This window comes from Ananas comosus, linkage group 9, assembly GCF_001540865.1.
Source record: "Ananas comosus cultivar F153 linkage group 9, ASM154086v1, whole genome shotgun sequence".
Lineage (NCBI taxonomy): Eukaryota > Viridiplantae > Streptophyta > Magnoliopsida > Poales > Bromeliaceae > Ananas > Ananas comosus.
Genome location: NC_033629.1, coordinates 10,495,463 through 10,512,227, shown reverse-complemented (window position 1 = coordinate 10,512,227; position 16,765 = coordinate 10,495,463). Strand labels below are relative to the sequence as shown.

The window sequence follows — 16,765 nt, the reverse complement described above, 5'->3', positions numbered from 1 at the left end:
CTATAGGATACTAACCTGATACACTTTAAACCATAGGATACTAAAATGAAAAAGTGTAAAACCACATGGGGGTTTTTGAAGTTTTTCCAAAAAGAAATAAGAGGAGAGGATGGGGAAGAGTGCAGGAAGAGGGTAGGAACGGTGTACGGGAAGTATGGCGAGAGGAGGTTGGGAGGAAAAATTCTAGAATGCAACGGGTATATTGGTGATGTGGCGTAACAAACCAATCAAATAACTTCTTTTAGAGATATATGTCTCATCATGATTATAAAAAAAATATTTTTATTATATTTTTATTTGAAAAGAAAAAATATGATTGATTTGTTGCAAGTGTGACAGTGTAGAATTCCTCGGTTGGGAGAGGGCGCGGAGGACAATAGGTTGTACGAAAGTGGAGTACGGGAGAAAGACACGTATACCATTCTGTACTTCCAATATACTTGTTGACAAGGTAATATAAATTTTCTTTATATATTACTGATGCATTAATATGTACAATGCTGAGACAGCTGATCAGTGGTTGTCCTGGCAATATAATGGATGTGCAATATACTGACAGTACATAAAAAGTAACATATTTGGGACCAACATGATCCCTGTAACCCAACACCCTGGGCTAAAGCAACAGTGGAAGGTCCCAAAATCCAAAAGAAAAAGATAGAAGCATAAAAGAAAAGGGAAGATCATCTTTGAAAGACTCACTTCTTAAAAAACACATTTGCAGGCCAAATTTACTTTCCTCAATGATGTTGATATCTCTTCTTTTTTTTTTTTCCTTTTTTTTTAAAAAAAAAAATATTTCTCTCATGTTGATGGCCTTTTAAACACCACCCACCACCACAAATGAGATATAAAAATGCACCTAAGCAAACATAGGGAGCCTATAACATCATCAAATATCAACTCTTCTCTCTCTCTCTCTCTCTCTAAAAACCATTCTCTATATTAATTGCAACTCCTTAGAATCATAAAGGAGCATAAATAGTTTAAAAAGAGAGAGAGAGAGAGAGAGAAATATAAGTGAGAGGGGAAAAGAACAGTAGTGTTTTGGGCATGGGGAATTGCTTTGCCTCACCTGAGGAAATGAAAACTATGAGCCCAACAAATACCACATCTCCTAATTCAGGTATTAATTTTATTTGAGATAAAACATAGAAAAAACTATCATTTTTAGATGATTTTTTTCCCCCTTCAAATTTAATTTAATTTAATTTTTCTTACTTTTTAATCATGCAATTCTTTCTTCTTTTTTTTTTTTACCAAATTACCATTTTTCACTCTTCTCTATTTTGCATTTGCTCTTCTTTCTTAGTATTCTAAATTTAGTTTCACTTGGTTTTTATTTTTTGGGGGGTCTCTGTGCACCCATTAAGTTATTGTTTTATTTAAAAATGTATGGAGATACCCCTCAACTCTATGTAGACTCCCCATTTAGAAATGCCACCATTTACTTTATTTTCCTTATTTAACACCTTTTAATTTTTGCTTTGTTTTTTTTTTTTGCTAAATTAAGATTTTGATTGGTCAATTAAATTAGAAATTTCATCATATTTATTTATATTTTTTTATCAAATTTAATAAATTTTAATTATTTGTAATAAAGTTAATTAGAATGATTGTTGATCAGTAGCTAATACAACTTTAAAAAGGTGTAAAATATAAGAATTACAGTTTAAAAAGGGACCATAATAATAATAATAATAAGAGAAAATGGTCTCTCAACGTTGTAAAATTGCTAAATTTTTTTATTTACCCTTTAATTCAAATATAATATACTCCGAAAAATTTCTCTTTTTTATATATCTATATTTTGAGGATTTATTGGAAAAACTTCGAATTTTTAGTAAGGTACATTTAATAACACATATTTTTAAGGGTGGATATGAAAATAAGTTGGCACTCTAGGGTATAAAGGAAATTGCCCCTAATAATATTTAAGAGAAATGCAATAATATATAAACTTGAGGAACCAATTTCAAAATATCCTATATTTAAGGGGGCTCATTACATTTCGTTCCTTCCTCGCGGTCGAAATTACCAATTTACCCTCGTTCGTTGTCCTCTAATCCCCTCCATCTTAGGGCCCTCGGCGTCGAACTCCTCCAGCGGCGCCGCCGCCACCACCTCCCCCTCCGCCGCCGCCGCGTCCATCGCCGGCGCCGGAGCGGGGGCGGGGCACCCGAGCGGGCGGATCCTGGAGGCGCCGAGCCTGCGGATCTTCACGTTGGCGGAGCTGCGGAGCGCGACGAAGGGGTTCCGGAGCGACAACGTGCTCGGCGAGGGGGGCTTCGGGAGGGTCTACAAGGGCTCGGTGGAGGAGAAGGGCCAGGGCCCCGGCGCCGCGGGGGCGACGTCGGCGGCGTCGGCGTCGGCGTCGTCGGGGGCGGCGGTGGTGGCCATCAAGAAGCTCAAAGCGGAGAGCGTGCAGGGGCTGCAGGAGTGGCAGGTGAGGTGCTCGATGAAATGCCCCATTACTCGCTCACCATTTTCTTGCGACAAAAAAAGGAAAAAAGAAGTTTATTACTAGCCTATTGATTAGTTAATCTCTTTGCCGCTTTTGCTCCTGTATCTACTAGTTTTTGAAGTTTTCCCTAACAGGGAAAACTTCAAATACCCCCCTGTGGTTTCACTCGTTCTCACTTTAATACCTTATGGTTTAAACTGTATCAAGTTAGTGTCCCGTGGTTTCGTACTTTCTCACTTTAATATTCTGTGATTTAAAGTGTATCAAGTTAGTATCTTGTGATTTCGCACTTTCTCACTTTAGTACCATATGGTTTAATATTTCATTAAGAGAAAAATAAAATCACAGGATACTAACTTGATACAAAAATAAAATCATAGGGTACTAATTTGATACAAAATAAAATCACAGAGTACTAACTTGATACACTTTAAACCACAGAGAACTAAAGTGAGAAAATGCGAAATTATATGATACTAACTTGATATATTTTAAACCATTGGATACTAAAATAAAAAAGTATGAAACCACATGGAGCTTTTTGAAGTTTTTTCTATTATATTTGACAAATTGATTAGCTAGTTCAGCAAAAAGCTAAAATAAACTCTAGGGCTGCGTTTGGTTAGGGTATAAATAAGAACTGCTAGTTCTAGGAATAAGTACAAGTTCAGGTATAAGCAGGAACTAGATCAATTTTGTGTTTGGATGAAAATTGGGTTGTTCCTAGGAATAAGATAAATAGTGTTTGGATGATTAGATTGGAACAAGAGGAATAAGTGTTAAAATTTGAAATTAAAATTATATTATGTAATTAATTAACATAAAAATATTACTTAAAAATAAATAAAAAATTAATTATTAATAATTAATTATAAATAATAATTAATAATAATAATTAATTATAAATAATAAATTATTAATAACGATTATCTAATTAATAATTATTATTATTATTATTAATTATTAATAAATAATAATAATTATTAATTATTCTTATTAATTAATTATAAATTATTAATAATATTGATTATTCTAAATTATTAATAATAATTAATAGTAATATTTATTAATAAATAATAATAATATTAATAATAATTATAAATAATAAATTAATAATAACATCGATTATCAATTATTAAAGATAAAATAATTATTAAATTATTAATTGTAAATAATATATTAATAATATCGATTACCATTAATTATTAATAATTATTAATAATTATAATAAAAATTAATAAATATTATTAATTATTAATAATTAATTATAATAATAAATTAATAATAATATAATTATCTTATTATTAATAATTAATTATAAATAAATAAATTATTTAATTATTTAATTATTAAAATAACTAAATAAAATTTAATATATAATTAAAGATTAATTAATAATTTACTGCCATTAAAATTAAATTTAGATTTTAATTAATCTTGTTTCTCATCCAAGAACAAGCTTGTTCCAGAAACGGGTGGAACAGCAGTTCCAGCCTTATACCAGCTAAGTTCCAAGATTTTCCGGAAACTACTGTTCCCGAAGCCAAACATACCATTTGGGAACAAAGCGGGAAACAAGGGCTATCCCCCCCTTGTTTCAAACCAAACGCCACCTAGAAGATAAAAAAAATTTAATTTAGAAACAGTTCAAGTATCGACAGAAAAAGTAGTTCAAAGATTTTTAATATTCAAGTACCCTGATTTGACCTTGTTCCAGAATAGTCTTTTCTGACCGTACGATCAACACAACAGTGTAGAAAATAGGTAATTTATGTTAAATTTATAACTAAAAAAAATTTATGTTATAATTTAAAAATTTTTATGCTACGGTAAAGGTAATTCATTAAGATTTACTCTATGCATTGATTTTAGTCTTGCAAATCTGTTCTAATTATTTTCTTGAATCCCTACCAGAAAAGAAGCAGCAACAGGCGCCTAAAACAATGATAGATGTTGGAGAAAATTCAAAATCTCTAAATTTCATATTTTAAAATATAATTTAATTTATTTTTATTATGATTATTTTTAAGCGAACGTCCGCACGCACTGTGCACGCGCGACGTATATGCATGCTCGCGCTACTTGTCGCATGGAATCCATGCGGACATTCATGGTGGGTGCTAATTAAAAGGCTAATTAAGAAAATGTAACGTTGTGGAATACCAACTGGTTAAATTTCTCATATCCCACTGTATATATATTATATACACTTGTTAACTGTTCATAGATTATGAACATTCATGTGAAAAACAACAAAGTGAAAAGAGGGTTTTAATTAAGTTTTTTATCAATTGGTTTATTTACTTGATTTCTTTATCATCGTGTTGAAAGATCTCCGTCAACCTCCTTCACGATCGTCGCTCCAGGAGGAGGAATTCCGGTCGTACCTTGGGTGTTTATTCCGTTAATCCCGCACGTAAGGACGGAAATACGCCTTAAGGGCAGTGCCTCGCACGCTTCCGATCAATTAAATTTTATTTGTGATTTAGCGATTATCGGTAAGTTGATTTTATTAATTTTATCATAAAGATTTAGTTAGATTTAAATCACAATCAGATTTCTGTGCGGTATTTGTTCCAACAATCTAAGGCGTATCTCCGATTTGATTGTGATTGAAATCTGACGAGTGCTAATCCGTATTAAATTAATTTATATGTAATAATTTTGTTAGTTAATTTGTTTGATATAATTGGCATTCAAACAAAATTTTTTCGCGAATTATCATTTTAAACCTATATATTCGCATATTATGTAATTTCTTTGTTTAAATTTACATTTTATTTGATGAGTATTTTAAAAAGAAAAAAAAAATGCTTTACTGTTGTAGCTCTTTTGAAATAAAAAAGTTTTACGACATTATGGATTTCAAAAACTATATGTATATTGTTTTCACTATTTTTTTATATAAGTTAAAAAAAAAAAAAAAAAAAAAAAAAAAAAAAAAAAAAAAAAGCTACTGTAAAATATTTTTGTACGGCTTAAATGTTTTGCTACAGTAAAAATCTTTGGTAAAAAAAAAAAGAAGAAGAATTTGCCACAGTAAATTAAGGAGAGTTTGCTAACACTAAATTTAAGTTACGTGTACGGACGCGCTTCGTACCAGCATCACCTAACCTATAATACTATCTCTTAGTTGTCACTACATTTTGTTACATCTAAGTATTTTATACATTGGTTATAGTATATCATTTATTTTGCTGTGCCATCTATTTGTTGTTGACCAAATTCTATTAAGACATGATTAAGGCCATATTTTTAAATTCTGATAATTTTAAAACTGGTGGTGTACTATTTTTATCATTTTGATAAATTTTGATATTATAATTACTCTCGTGATTTATCCTAGTATTCATCTGGAAACCGAATTTTGCAAATTCTAAAGATTGGCAGGTAAATTATTTGGAGACATAAATTATTAGATGGCTAACCTTTTATAATATTTTTTGTAAGTTTTATAGATCTGATCAGAATCGTGCAGATTGCTTGACGAAAGGCCTGAAAGGACTAAGTCCTAGAGTCAATCGAGGGGGATGGTGACTTTGCCGTAAAGGGCCTTCGCTAGTGGGAACCCAACCTTTGTGATAGAAGATCCTTGAAGAAGGTTCAATTGAAAAACAAGCTGTCATTTCGGCCAAGCAGCACTTTCTAACAAATTTATAATAAAGGACTTTAGCTCCAATTCCATCCTATGGTGAGTATGCTCTGTGTAGCGGATTAGGTTGAGCTGAGAGCTCTTAATGGATCCAAGGCGATAATTTTCGCGAGATGTGACTCACACACATTCCTGGAGGAAACCACCTATATAAGAGTATCCGTATGTGGCCGCGGCATCGTAATGGCCTATACACTAGAAACTCTTAGAAAAATTCAAGGTACTGTCATGGCCATTAACGCACAGACCCGCGGGAGAATTTCTGTACTTGTGTGTGTGATAGTTGAAGTCAGGGCAAAGGAACGTAGTTCAAGACATGGTTCACTCCGATTCCTTCTGATGGAAACTATTAACACTAAGTGGGTTAAGTCTCTTAAAGACACCTCGCCCTATTGCATAAGTATAAACACCCATGATTTATTTATTCGTCTATTTAATTTTTTGTGATATGAATTTTGTGGGGGATTGTTGGAGAAAATTCAAATCTCTAAATTTCATATTTTAAAATATTAATTTAATTTATTTTTATTATATATTATTTTTTAGCGAACGTCCGCACGCACTGTGCACGCGCGGACGTTTGCATGCTCGCGCTAACTTGTCCGCATGGGAATCCATGCGACATTCATTGGGTGCTAATTAAAAGGGCTAATTAAGAAAATTGAACGTTGAATACCAACGTTAAATTTTCTCATTCCCCTGTATAATATTTTATATACACTTGTTCTACTGTTCATAGATATATGAACATTCATGTGGAAAAACAACAAGTGAAAAGAGGTTTTAATTTAAGTTTTTATCAATTGTTTATTTACTTGATTTCTTTATCACGGGTGTGAAAGAGTCTCCGTCAACCTCCTTCACGATCGTGCTCGCAGAGGAGGAATTCCGGTCGTACCTGGGTGTTATTTCCGGTTAATCCCGCACGTAAGGACGAATAGCCTTAGGGCAGTGCTCGCACGCTTCGGATCATTAAATTTTAATTTGGATTTAGCGATTATCGTAAGTTGATTTATTAATTTTATCATAAGATTAGTTAGATTAAATCACAATCAGATTCTGTGCGGTATTTGTTCAACCAAGGATAACCAAACTCTCCAAAAATAATAGTAGTACTAATAACTTAAATGTATTATCCATCACTAATTGTCCCCCCCTCATGTTTCCTTTCCTAGTGTGGTTTGAATGCTTAATTTGCTATAAATTATATGATTTATTTTCATATTCCCATGAAACTTTGCTGCAATTGGTTGATTAATTTGTAGTGTGTGTGCTAGTGCATCGAATTCTTTTCGATAGTGTATCAAAACTAACATATAATATTCTTTGTAATTATAGTCTGAAATAAACTTCCTGGGGAGGCTTTCACATCCCCACCTGTCAACTGTTGGTTAATTGCTTGGAGGAGAAAGAGCTTCTCTCATCTATGAATTATATGCCGAAGGGAGCTTAGAAAATCCACCTCTTTCGGAGTAAGTTTTCTGACAAACCTCCGATTCGTTTTGTATACTTCTTTACTTAATACTTAGTCCGTGAACTTCACATGTCAATTAAACCACGGTGCCTGCGTATGACACTTCGCTCATTTCCCATTAAATGTAGATGCTTACACTTTTATTTGGTAGAGGATAAAGGTGTAATGTTATAGGGATAAGGATCATGAGCAGTTTGGAGGGTGGAACTGGAATGCAATTACGCATTGCAGGAAAGTTTAGGGAATACGGCATATAATAGCATTAAAGTAAAGAGAATAACACTTTAGTCAATAGACTTTCGGCGCATTTAACTTTTTCCTTGTTGCCTAACTCCTGTATAGGATGTAATATGATAAAGTCTGATAATTTTTATTGGGTATCTAAGATAGTTCCTAGGTGAAACTTCCCATGTTTGGCAAGCAGCAAACCACCCATGTTCGGCCAATGAGAATTGCCTCTCTCTATTGCCTGTCGTATTACTCGCATTAGAGTTCCAAAAGCCGAACGACCGCCTTGAAGCGTCTCTGCTTCACGCTATAGAGGGGAAGAGCTTTTGGGGGATTTTAAGTGAGAAAAAAAAAAAAGTGTTCGATACTTTGCTTTCTGTTGATTACAAGATTGAGACTCTCATTGTTAGTGTTTTAAAATCAGTCACATAGTTATTTGAGTAATGCAAAAACATAACTTTAGAACACGCTCTACTTAGTAATTCATTGTAACCATCTTAAAATAATCGCTAGTTTTTTTTTTTCTGACAAGCTTTAATACCATGACAGAAACAGCCCTTTATAGTTTGAGAACTACTCTAATTGATCGTTCTTTAGTATGATATTCCAATGAAATTTTCCAACTTCTTTTAGTCTAATGAAACCAATGTATTCTTAAGCAGGAGCGTGCAACTTTTGAGCCACCTCATGGAGCCTAATAGGATGATGCAAGATTGCAATCGAGGCCGCACGTGGCCTGGAATCTTAGCATAACCATCGTTGAGAAGAAATCAATAATACAGGGACTTCAAGGCATCCAATATCCTTGCTGACTCTGTCGCTTCTTTTTTCGCTTATCTAATCAATTTTAGCATTTTCAAATAATCTCAAGTGGTATGCTGCTAATTTATGATTGATTATGTACATACCTGGTAGAAACTTCAATTGCGAAAGCTCTCCGACTTTGCTAGCAAAGGCTGGGCCAACTGAGTGAGATTCACCCACCCAAATGTGTCCCCAGCACAAACGGTGTGATGGCAACTGTTCGGTTTTACGCAAGCTCCGAGTATGTTGGCGACCGTGAGCCATTTCCTTTCCTTTTCCTGGAAATTTTTGCATAGTTTACGCTAGTTTTAGTCCCTCATAAGCTGATATTTATCTAGATTCCAGTTTTGTCCTGTGGAATTTCAACTATGAAATTTAGTGCCTGAAAGCTTGATTCTGATTGTAATTTCGTCGTCAGCTTTCATGCTTAAACATCAAGCCCGATTGAAGTTTGAGGTCCTATGATCATCGCCTGCGCGCCGATCCATTTTTTAGATGTGTGTATAAAAGAAGAATTTAATCGCTCATAGACCAAATGCTTTTGAAACTGAAACACAGAGGATGAAAACTGAATCGATGGCCAAAATTTTACGAAACTGAAATTGTATTTCCATGTTGATAAAATTCTAGTGTAAATATTCCCTCATTATTCTGCGAATATTGCTCTCAAAATAAATCGCTAAAAATTTTTATAGTCACATATTTCTATTTGTACATCATTAACGAACAGAAGCTACACTTGGAAAAAGTTATGAACGCGGCATCTCGAGTAGCTTACCTCTGAACATGCTTTTTGCAGAAAGCTCTGTCTAAGCGCAACAATCTTAAAGTGGTCGTGTAGAAGCCTACTAGAACCGTACCCTTTTTGTATCAATCAGAGTCATCTCTAGTGAAAGATGTCTACGGCTTCCGAGTCAGTCTTGCTCGAGATGCTATCCGGCCTGCTGGGGCGCTCACACTAGTCGACCCGGAGCAATCTCAACACTTAGTGGAATGGGCCGAAGCCCTCTTAATGGACCAGCGAAAACGTTGGCTCGATCTGATGCGACCGCGGCTCGAAGGCAATAACCATCAAAGGTGCCATTCAGGCAGCTAGCTAAACCCTACGATGTGTTCCGCGTCACACCGAAGAGCCGACCGTCGATGAAGGAAGTAGTGGCGGTTCTCGAAAGTATCGGTTCGATGAAAAGCCGATCGATCAGGTCGAAAGGTACGTCCCCGCGGCCCGTGGCCCGCATTCACGGCGGGTCGGGCCGCAGGGATCAAGGATTGGGCTCGGGCCGACAGGCCAATTATCAGTCTCCTCGATTACGGTGAAAGTGGAAGATCTGATCTGACTCATTTTTCGCTCTATTTATACTTAGAAGTTGTTCTTTCTTTCCGAAAGATTTACGACACGAGCTAATGTATATTTTATTATATCAGTTCTGAGGATGTGGTGTAAGTTTATACAAATACTTACTGATATTCAAAAGTGCTTTTCAATTATATGAAGCCCACTAAGACTTTGTTTGCAGTCGCCGGGAGATCGCATTGTTGTTTCCGTACGTAATATTGCGTTTCGCATATCATAATGAGTCGATTATCATATATTTCTTGCTGTCCTATCGGAGAACGCAGAAACATATTTCTATATATTTTTACCTAAACTTTATTTTATCTAATAGCGTCATATGGACCTCAATATCAAACTAAGGCTAAGTAATTAGGGATGTAAACTTAATATGAGCAGCGGGCGAGAGACTTGATAACGGCGCTCGCCTCGGGGGACGTAGTTTGCATCCATTTTTATTTTTATGCTCCCTTGTTACACCTAACTTGGATCCAATTTTCTACTGGTAAAATTTGGAGAAATTCAAGATTTTGAAATTACTGGCGTGACAAAATATTTGGCGCGTCGTGGCCCATGATTCAAAGTTGTTAAAAGAGCCCAAGCCCAAACTCAACCACATTCATATCACCCACCAACCAAATTTTGGGCCTACTCAAACCTTTAGATACGGCCTGAGTTGAGATGGGTGCTAATCTTTTTTGGACCCACAAAATCATTTTTAATTGTTTTGCAGCATCAGTTAATAGTTAAGCTTAGTGATTTAATTTGATCTACAAATTAATATTTTATAATTAAGTATGGTGCTAGAATATATATATATATATATATATATGGCCTTTTTGCATAAAAAATCCACTTATTTTGGGCTTTTGCAAAACCGGGTCACCTTTTTGGTTTTTGCAGATTCGGTCCGCTTTTTCAGCAAACTGACCAAAATACCCTTATTACTTTTTCTCTTTCCTCTTTCTCTCTCCTCTTCGTTTCTGTCGTTCTTTTTTTTTTTTCTCGCCGAAAAAAAAANTCCTTCACGATCGTGCTCGCAGGAGGAGGAATTCCGGTCGTACCTTGGGGTGTTATTTCCGGTTAATCCCGCACGTAAGGACGGAAATACGCCTTAGGGCAGTGCCTCGCACGCTTCCGGATCAATTAAATTTTTATTTGGATTTAGCGATTATCGGTAAGTTGATTTTATTAATTTTATCATAAGATTTAGTTAGATTTAAATCACAATCAGATTTCTGTGCGGTATTTGTTCCAACAAGGATACCAACTCTCCAAAAATAATAGTAGTACTAATAACTTAAATGTATTATCCATCACTAATTGTCCCCTCATGTTTCCTTTCCTAGTGTGGTTTGAATGCTTAATTTGCTCATAAATTATATGATTTATTTTCATATTCCCATGAAACTTTGCTGCAATTGGTTGATTAATTTGTAGTGTGTAGTGCTATGTGCATCGAATTCTTTTCGATAGTGTATCAAACTAACATGATAATATTTCTTTGAATTATAGTCTGAAATAAACTTCCTGGGGAGGCTTTCACATCCCAACCTGGTCAAACTGTTGGGTTATTGCTTGGAGGAGAAAGAGCTTCTTCTCATCTATGAATTTATGCCGAAGGGGAGCTTAGAAAATCACCTCTTTCGGAGTAAGTTTTCTGACCAAACTCCGATTCGTTTTGTATACTTTTTACTTAAATACTTTAGTCCGTGAACTTCACATGTCAATTAAACCACGTGCTCTGCGTATGACACTTCGCTCATTTTCCCATTAAATGTAGATGGCTTACACTTTTATTTGGTAGAGGGATCAAATGTGTATGTTATAGGATAAGGATCATGAGCAGTTGGAGGGTGGAACTGAGAATGCAATTACGCATTGCAGGAAAGTTTAGGGAATACGGCATATAATAGCATTAAAGTAAAGAGAATAACACTTTAGTCAATAGACTTTCGGCGCATTTAACTTTTTCCTTGTTTGCCTAACTCTGGTATGGATGTAATATGATAAGTCTGATAATTTTATTGGGTATCTAAGCATAGTTCCTAGGGAAACTTCCCAAGTTTGAGCAGCAGCAAACCACCCATGTTTCGGCAAATGAAATTGCCTCTCTCTATTGCCTGTCGTATTACTGCATTAGAGTCCAAAAGCCGAACACCGCTGAAGGGCTTCTGCTTCAGCTGTAGAGGGGAAGCTATTTGGGGGGATTTTAGTGAGAAAAAAGTTGTTAGTACTTTGCTTTCTTTGGATTACAAGATTGAGACATCTCATTTTAGTGTTTTAAAATCAGTCACATATGTTATTTGAGTAATCAAAAACACACTTTAGAACACTGTTACTTAGTATTCATGTAAACATCTTAAAATAATGCTACTGACAAGCTTATACCATGACAGAACATGCCCTTTATAGTTTTGAGAAACTAGCTATCTGAAATTCAGTTCTTTGAGTGATATATCCAATGAACTTTCCAACTTCTTTTAGTAATGAAACCAATGTATTCTTAAGCAGGAGGTGCAACTTTTGAGCCACTCTCATGGAGCCTAAGGTTGAAGATTGCAATCGGGGCCGCACGTGGCCTCGCATTCTTACATACATCGGAGAAGAAGATCATATACAGGGACTTCAAGGCATCCAATATCCTTCTTGACTCTGTCAGTTTCTTTTTTCGCTTTCTAATCATTTTAGATATTTCAAATAATCTCAAGTTGGTATGCTGCTAATTTATTGATGATTATGTACATACCTGTAGAACTTCAATCCGAAGCTCTCCGACTTTGGGCTAGCAAAGGCTGGGCCAACTGGTGGAGATACACATGTCAGCACACGTGTGATGGGCACGTTCGGTTACGCAGCTCCGGAGTATGTTGCGACCGGTGAGCATTCCTTTCCTTTTTCCTGTGAAATTTTTCATAGGGTTATACGCTATTTAGTCCCTCATAAGCTTTATATTTATCTAGATTTCAGTTTTGTCCTTGGAAGTTCCAACTATGAAATTTAGTGCCTGAAGCTTGATTCTGATTGTAATTTCGTCGTCAGCTTTTCATCTTAACAATCAAGCCCATGAAGTTTGAAGGTCTATGACATCGCTGGCGCGATGCCATTTTTAGATTGTGTACTAAAAGAAGAATTTTATCGCTCCATAGACCAAATTGTTTGAAACTGAAACACGAGGATGAAACTGAATCGAGGCCAAAATTTTACGAACTGAAATTGTATTTCCATGTTGATAATTCTCAGTTGTAAATATTCCCTCATTATTCTCGAATTATTGCCTCAAAATAAATCGCTAAAATTTTTATAGTCACAATTTCTTATTGTAATCATGAGACGAACAGAAGCTCCACTTGAAAAAGTTATGAACGGCATTACTGATAGCTCTACTCTGACATCGCTTTTGCAGAAGCTCTGTCTAAGCCAAACAATCTTAAAGTGGTCGTAGAAGCCTACTAACCGTACCCTTTTGTATCAATCAGGTCATCTCTATGTGAAGAGTGATGTCTACGGCTTCGGAGTAGTCTTGCTCGAGATGCTATCCGGCCTGCGGGCGCTCGACACTAGTCGACCGCCGGAGCAACTCAACTTAGTGGAATGGGCCAAGCCCTTCTTAATGGACCAGCGAAAGTTGGCTCGACTGATGGACCCGCGGCTCGAAGGGCAATACCCATCCAAAGGTGCCATTCAGGCAGCTAAGCTAACCCTACGATGTGTCGCCGTCGACCCGAAGAGCCGACCATCGATGAAGGAAGTAGTGGCGGTTCTCGAAAGTATCGGTTCGATGAAAAGCCGATCGATCAGGTCGAAAGGTACGTCCCCGCGGCCCGTGGCCCGCATTCACGGCGGGTCGGGCCGCAGGGATCAAGGATTGGGCTCGGGCCGACAGGCCAATTATCAGTCTCCTCGATTACGGTGAAAGTGGAAGATCTGTCTACTCATTTTCGCGTCTATTTATATTATTAGAAGTTGTTCTTTCTTTCGCGAAAGATTACGAAACACGAGCTAGATGTATATTGTTTTATTATATCAGTTCTGAGGATGTGGTAAGTTTATAACAAATACTTACGATATTCAAAAGTGCTTTCAATTACTATGAAGCCCACTAAGACTTTGTTTGCAGTCGCCGGGAGATCGGGCATTGTTGTTTCCAGTACGTAATATTGCGTTTCGCATATCATAATGAGTCGACTTATCATATATTTCTTGCTGTCCCTATCGGAGCAACGGCAGAAACAATATTCATTATATTTTTACCGTAAACTTTTATTTACTAATAGCGTCATCATGGACCTCAAACAAACTAAGGCTAAGTAATAAGCGGAATGTAAACTAATATGGCAGCGGCGAGTAGACTTGATAACGGCGACTCGCCTCGGGGGACGTAGTGTTGCATCCATTTTTATTTTTATGCTCTTGTTAACCTAATTGGATCCAATTTTCTACTGGGTAAAAGTTGTGGAAAATCAAGAATTATGAGAATTAATTGGCGTGAAAAAATGATTTGGCGGCGTCGTGGCCTCATGATTAAGTTGTTAAAAGAGCCCAAGCCAAACTCAACCACATTCATCATCACCACCAACCAAATTTTTGGGGCCTAACCAAACCTTTAAGATACGGCTGAGTTGAAGATGCGGTGGCTAATCTTTTTTGGACCCAACAAAATCATTTTACATTGTTTTGCAGGGCATCAGTTAATAGTTAAGGCCTTAGTGATTTAATTGATCTACAAATTAATATTTTATCAATTTAAGTATGGTGCTTAGAATATATAATATATATATATATATATGGCCTTTTTGCATAAAAAAATCCACATATTTTGGAACTTTTGCAAAACCGGGTCACTCTTGTTGGTTTTTGCAGATTCCGGTCCGCGTTGTTTTCAGCACTGACCAAAATACCCCCCTTATTATTTTTCTCTTTCCTCTTTCTGCTCTGCCTCTTATCGTTCTGTCGTTCTTTTTTTTTCTCAGCGGAAAAAAAAAAGCGGACCGTGCGCCTTCTTCATTCACCGTCGTCTCTCCTCCTCACATCACTTCTTCACCGTCGCCCACCGCCCTCGACACTCCTCCACCGCCCGCGACCCCTCCTCCTCTCCCCGCCACGCGGAACCACCCCAGCCGCGGATGCCAGTCGCCGGTGGCGGCATGCGCAGGCCGCGGCGAACGGGCGGGGGGCAGGATGGCAGAGAAGAAACAACGGGCGAAAAGAGAAGGGGTGAGGCAAGCGTACACGGCGCAGGATGGGATTGCGGAAGCGCAACCGCGCCCGCACAGCGCCGCGTGGTTCTTCTCCGTGTCGGCGCGCCCTCCTCCGGCCACCAGCGTAGAAGCCGTGCCCGACTGCAGCGCCCTGCTTCTCCCACCACGACGTCCAGAGCGTCCCGCGTCCAGCCGCGACGACCCCAAGCCCGATCCCGTCGCGCAGCGGCAACGCGGCCGCGGCAACGGGGTTGGATCTGTTTTTTTATTTGAAACTGCACCCATTAAGGAGATATTTATACTCTTCCTCCTCTTGATTGCAGCTGGTTTTTTCCTCTTGTTGCACTGTTTCTACTCTTTCAAAAGAGGAGAAATCAGTGCAACAAAGGAGAAGCAGTGCAACAAGAGGAGAAAGCACGTATAAAAAATACTCTTAAATGGGTTGCAGTTTAAGGATAAATGGTGCACGTTTTTTTCATTGTTCAGCCGCTTTTTCTCTTGTTTATTAATGTTTTTTATTTAAACTACACATCTTTAAACAGATATTATAAAACTGTTTCTCCTCTTGTTGCAACCTGTTTCTACCTCTTATAAAGAGGAGAAACATGCAACAAGAAGGAGAAAGCAGTCAACAGAGAAGAGAAGCAGTATAAATATCTCTTAATGGGTGCAGTTTAAGGATAAATGCGAAATGCAGTTTGTTTTTCTTGTGCACATTTTCCGTTTGTTACACTGTTTTTTATTTAAACTACAGCATCTTAACAAAATATTTATAACGCTTTCTCCTCTTGTTGCACTGTTTCTCCTCTTGTTGCAGACTGTATTCTCCTATTTAAAGAGAGAAACAGTGCAAACAAGAAGGAGAAACTGCCAACAAGAGAAAAAACACAGTATAAATACTCTCTTAAATGAGTGCAGTTTAAGATAATCATGGGCTTGCAATTTTTTTTTCTTTTGCACACAATTTTTTTCTTGTTACAACGGTTTTTATTAAACTAACACATCTTTTAAGCAGATATTTATACTGTTCTCCCTCTGTGGCACTGTTTCTCTCTCTTTAAATAGGATAAAACAGTGCAACAAGGAGAAGCAGTAATAAAATATCTCTTAAATGGGTGGCAGCTTAAGATAAAAAAAAGTGTCAACAAGAGGAGAAATGATGGCAACAAAGGAGAAACGGGTTTTTTAGTTTCTATCTGAAAAGAGTGCAATAAAGAAGAAAAACAGTCGTAAATATCATTTCAAGAGATGTAATTTTTATTTATAATAGTGTAATTTTTATTTCAAAGCTGCAGTGTTACAATCTATAAAAGTATGGCAACTTTGTTAATTTTTGTTATTAAGCGATACAATTTCCATCTTCATCCTTTTTTTATATAATTTTTTATCTTTATTTTTTTTGTTTTTTTTTTGTCAGCCGCCTCTCTCGTCAATAGCCAACGGTGTCGGTGACCAGACGCCGGCTAAAAGACGCGCCCCAACTCCCGAGCGTCTGCAGCGGCCGCAAGTGAATCTCCCACGGTTGTCGGAGGTCGGTTCCGGCGAAGATGCAATCCGTCAGTCGGATGGCACAGAGAAGAGGGAGAAGGAGGACGGAAAGGGCAGGGAA

General features: G+C 36.9%; 1 protein-coding gene across 1 annotated transcript; it reads left to right on the top strand.

Moving 5' to 3' along the window:
- On the top strand, window positions 928–13,879 carry LOC109714752 (probable serine/threonine-protein kinase PIX13). Its single transcript, XM_020239452.1, has 6 exons — window positions 928–1,126; window positions 2,082–2,446; window positions 11,471–11,606; window positions 12,470–12,612; window positions 12,711–12,834; window positions 13,435–13,879. The coding sequence occupies exons 1-6, from the start codon at window positions 1,054–1,056 to the stop codon at window positions 13,869–13,871; spliced, it is 1,278 nt and encodes a 425-aa protein (XP_020095041.1). The 5' UTR covers window positions 928–1,053; the 3' UTR covers window positions 13,872–13,879.

Coding starts and splice junctions, on each gene's coding strand:
- LOC109714752 (XM_020239452.1), top strand. CDS start 1,054: ATGGGGAATTGCTTTGCCTCACCTGAGGAAATGAAAACTATGAGCCCA. Junction 2,447..11,470: donor AGGGGCTGCAGGAGTGGCAG/GTGAGGTGCTCG, acceptor TTTGAATTATAG/TCTGAAATAAACTTCCTGGG. Junction 11,607..12,469: donor AGAAAATCACCTCTTTCGGA/GTAAGTTTTCTG, acceptor ATTCTTAAGCAG/GAGGTGCAACTTTTGAGCCA.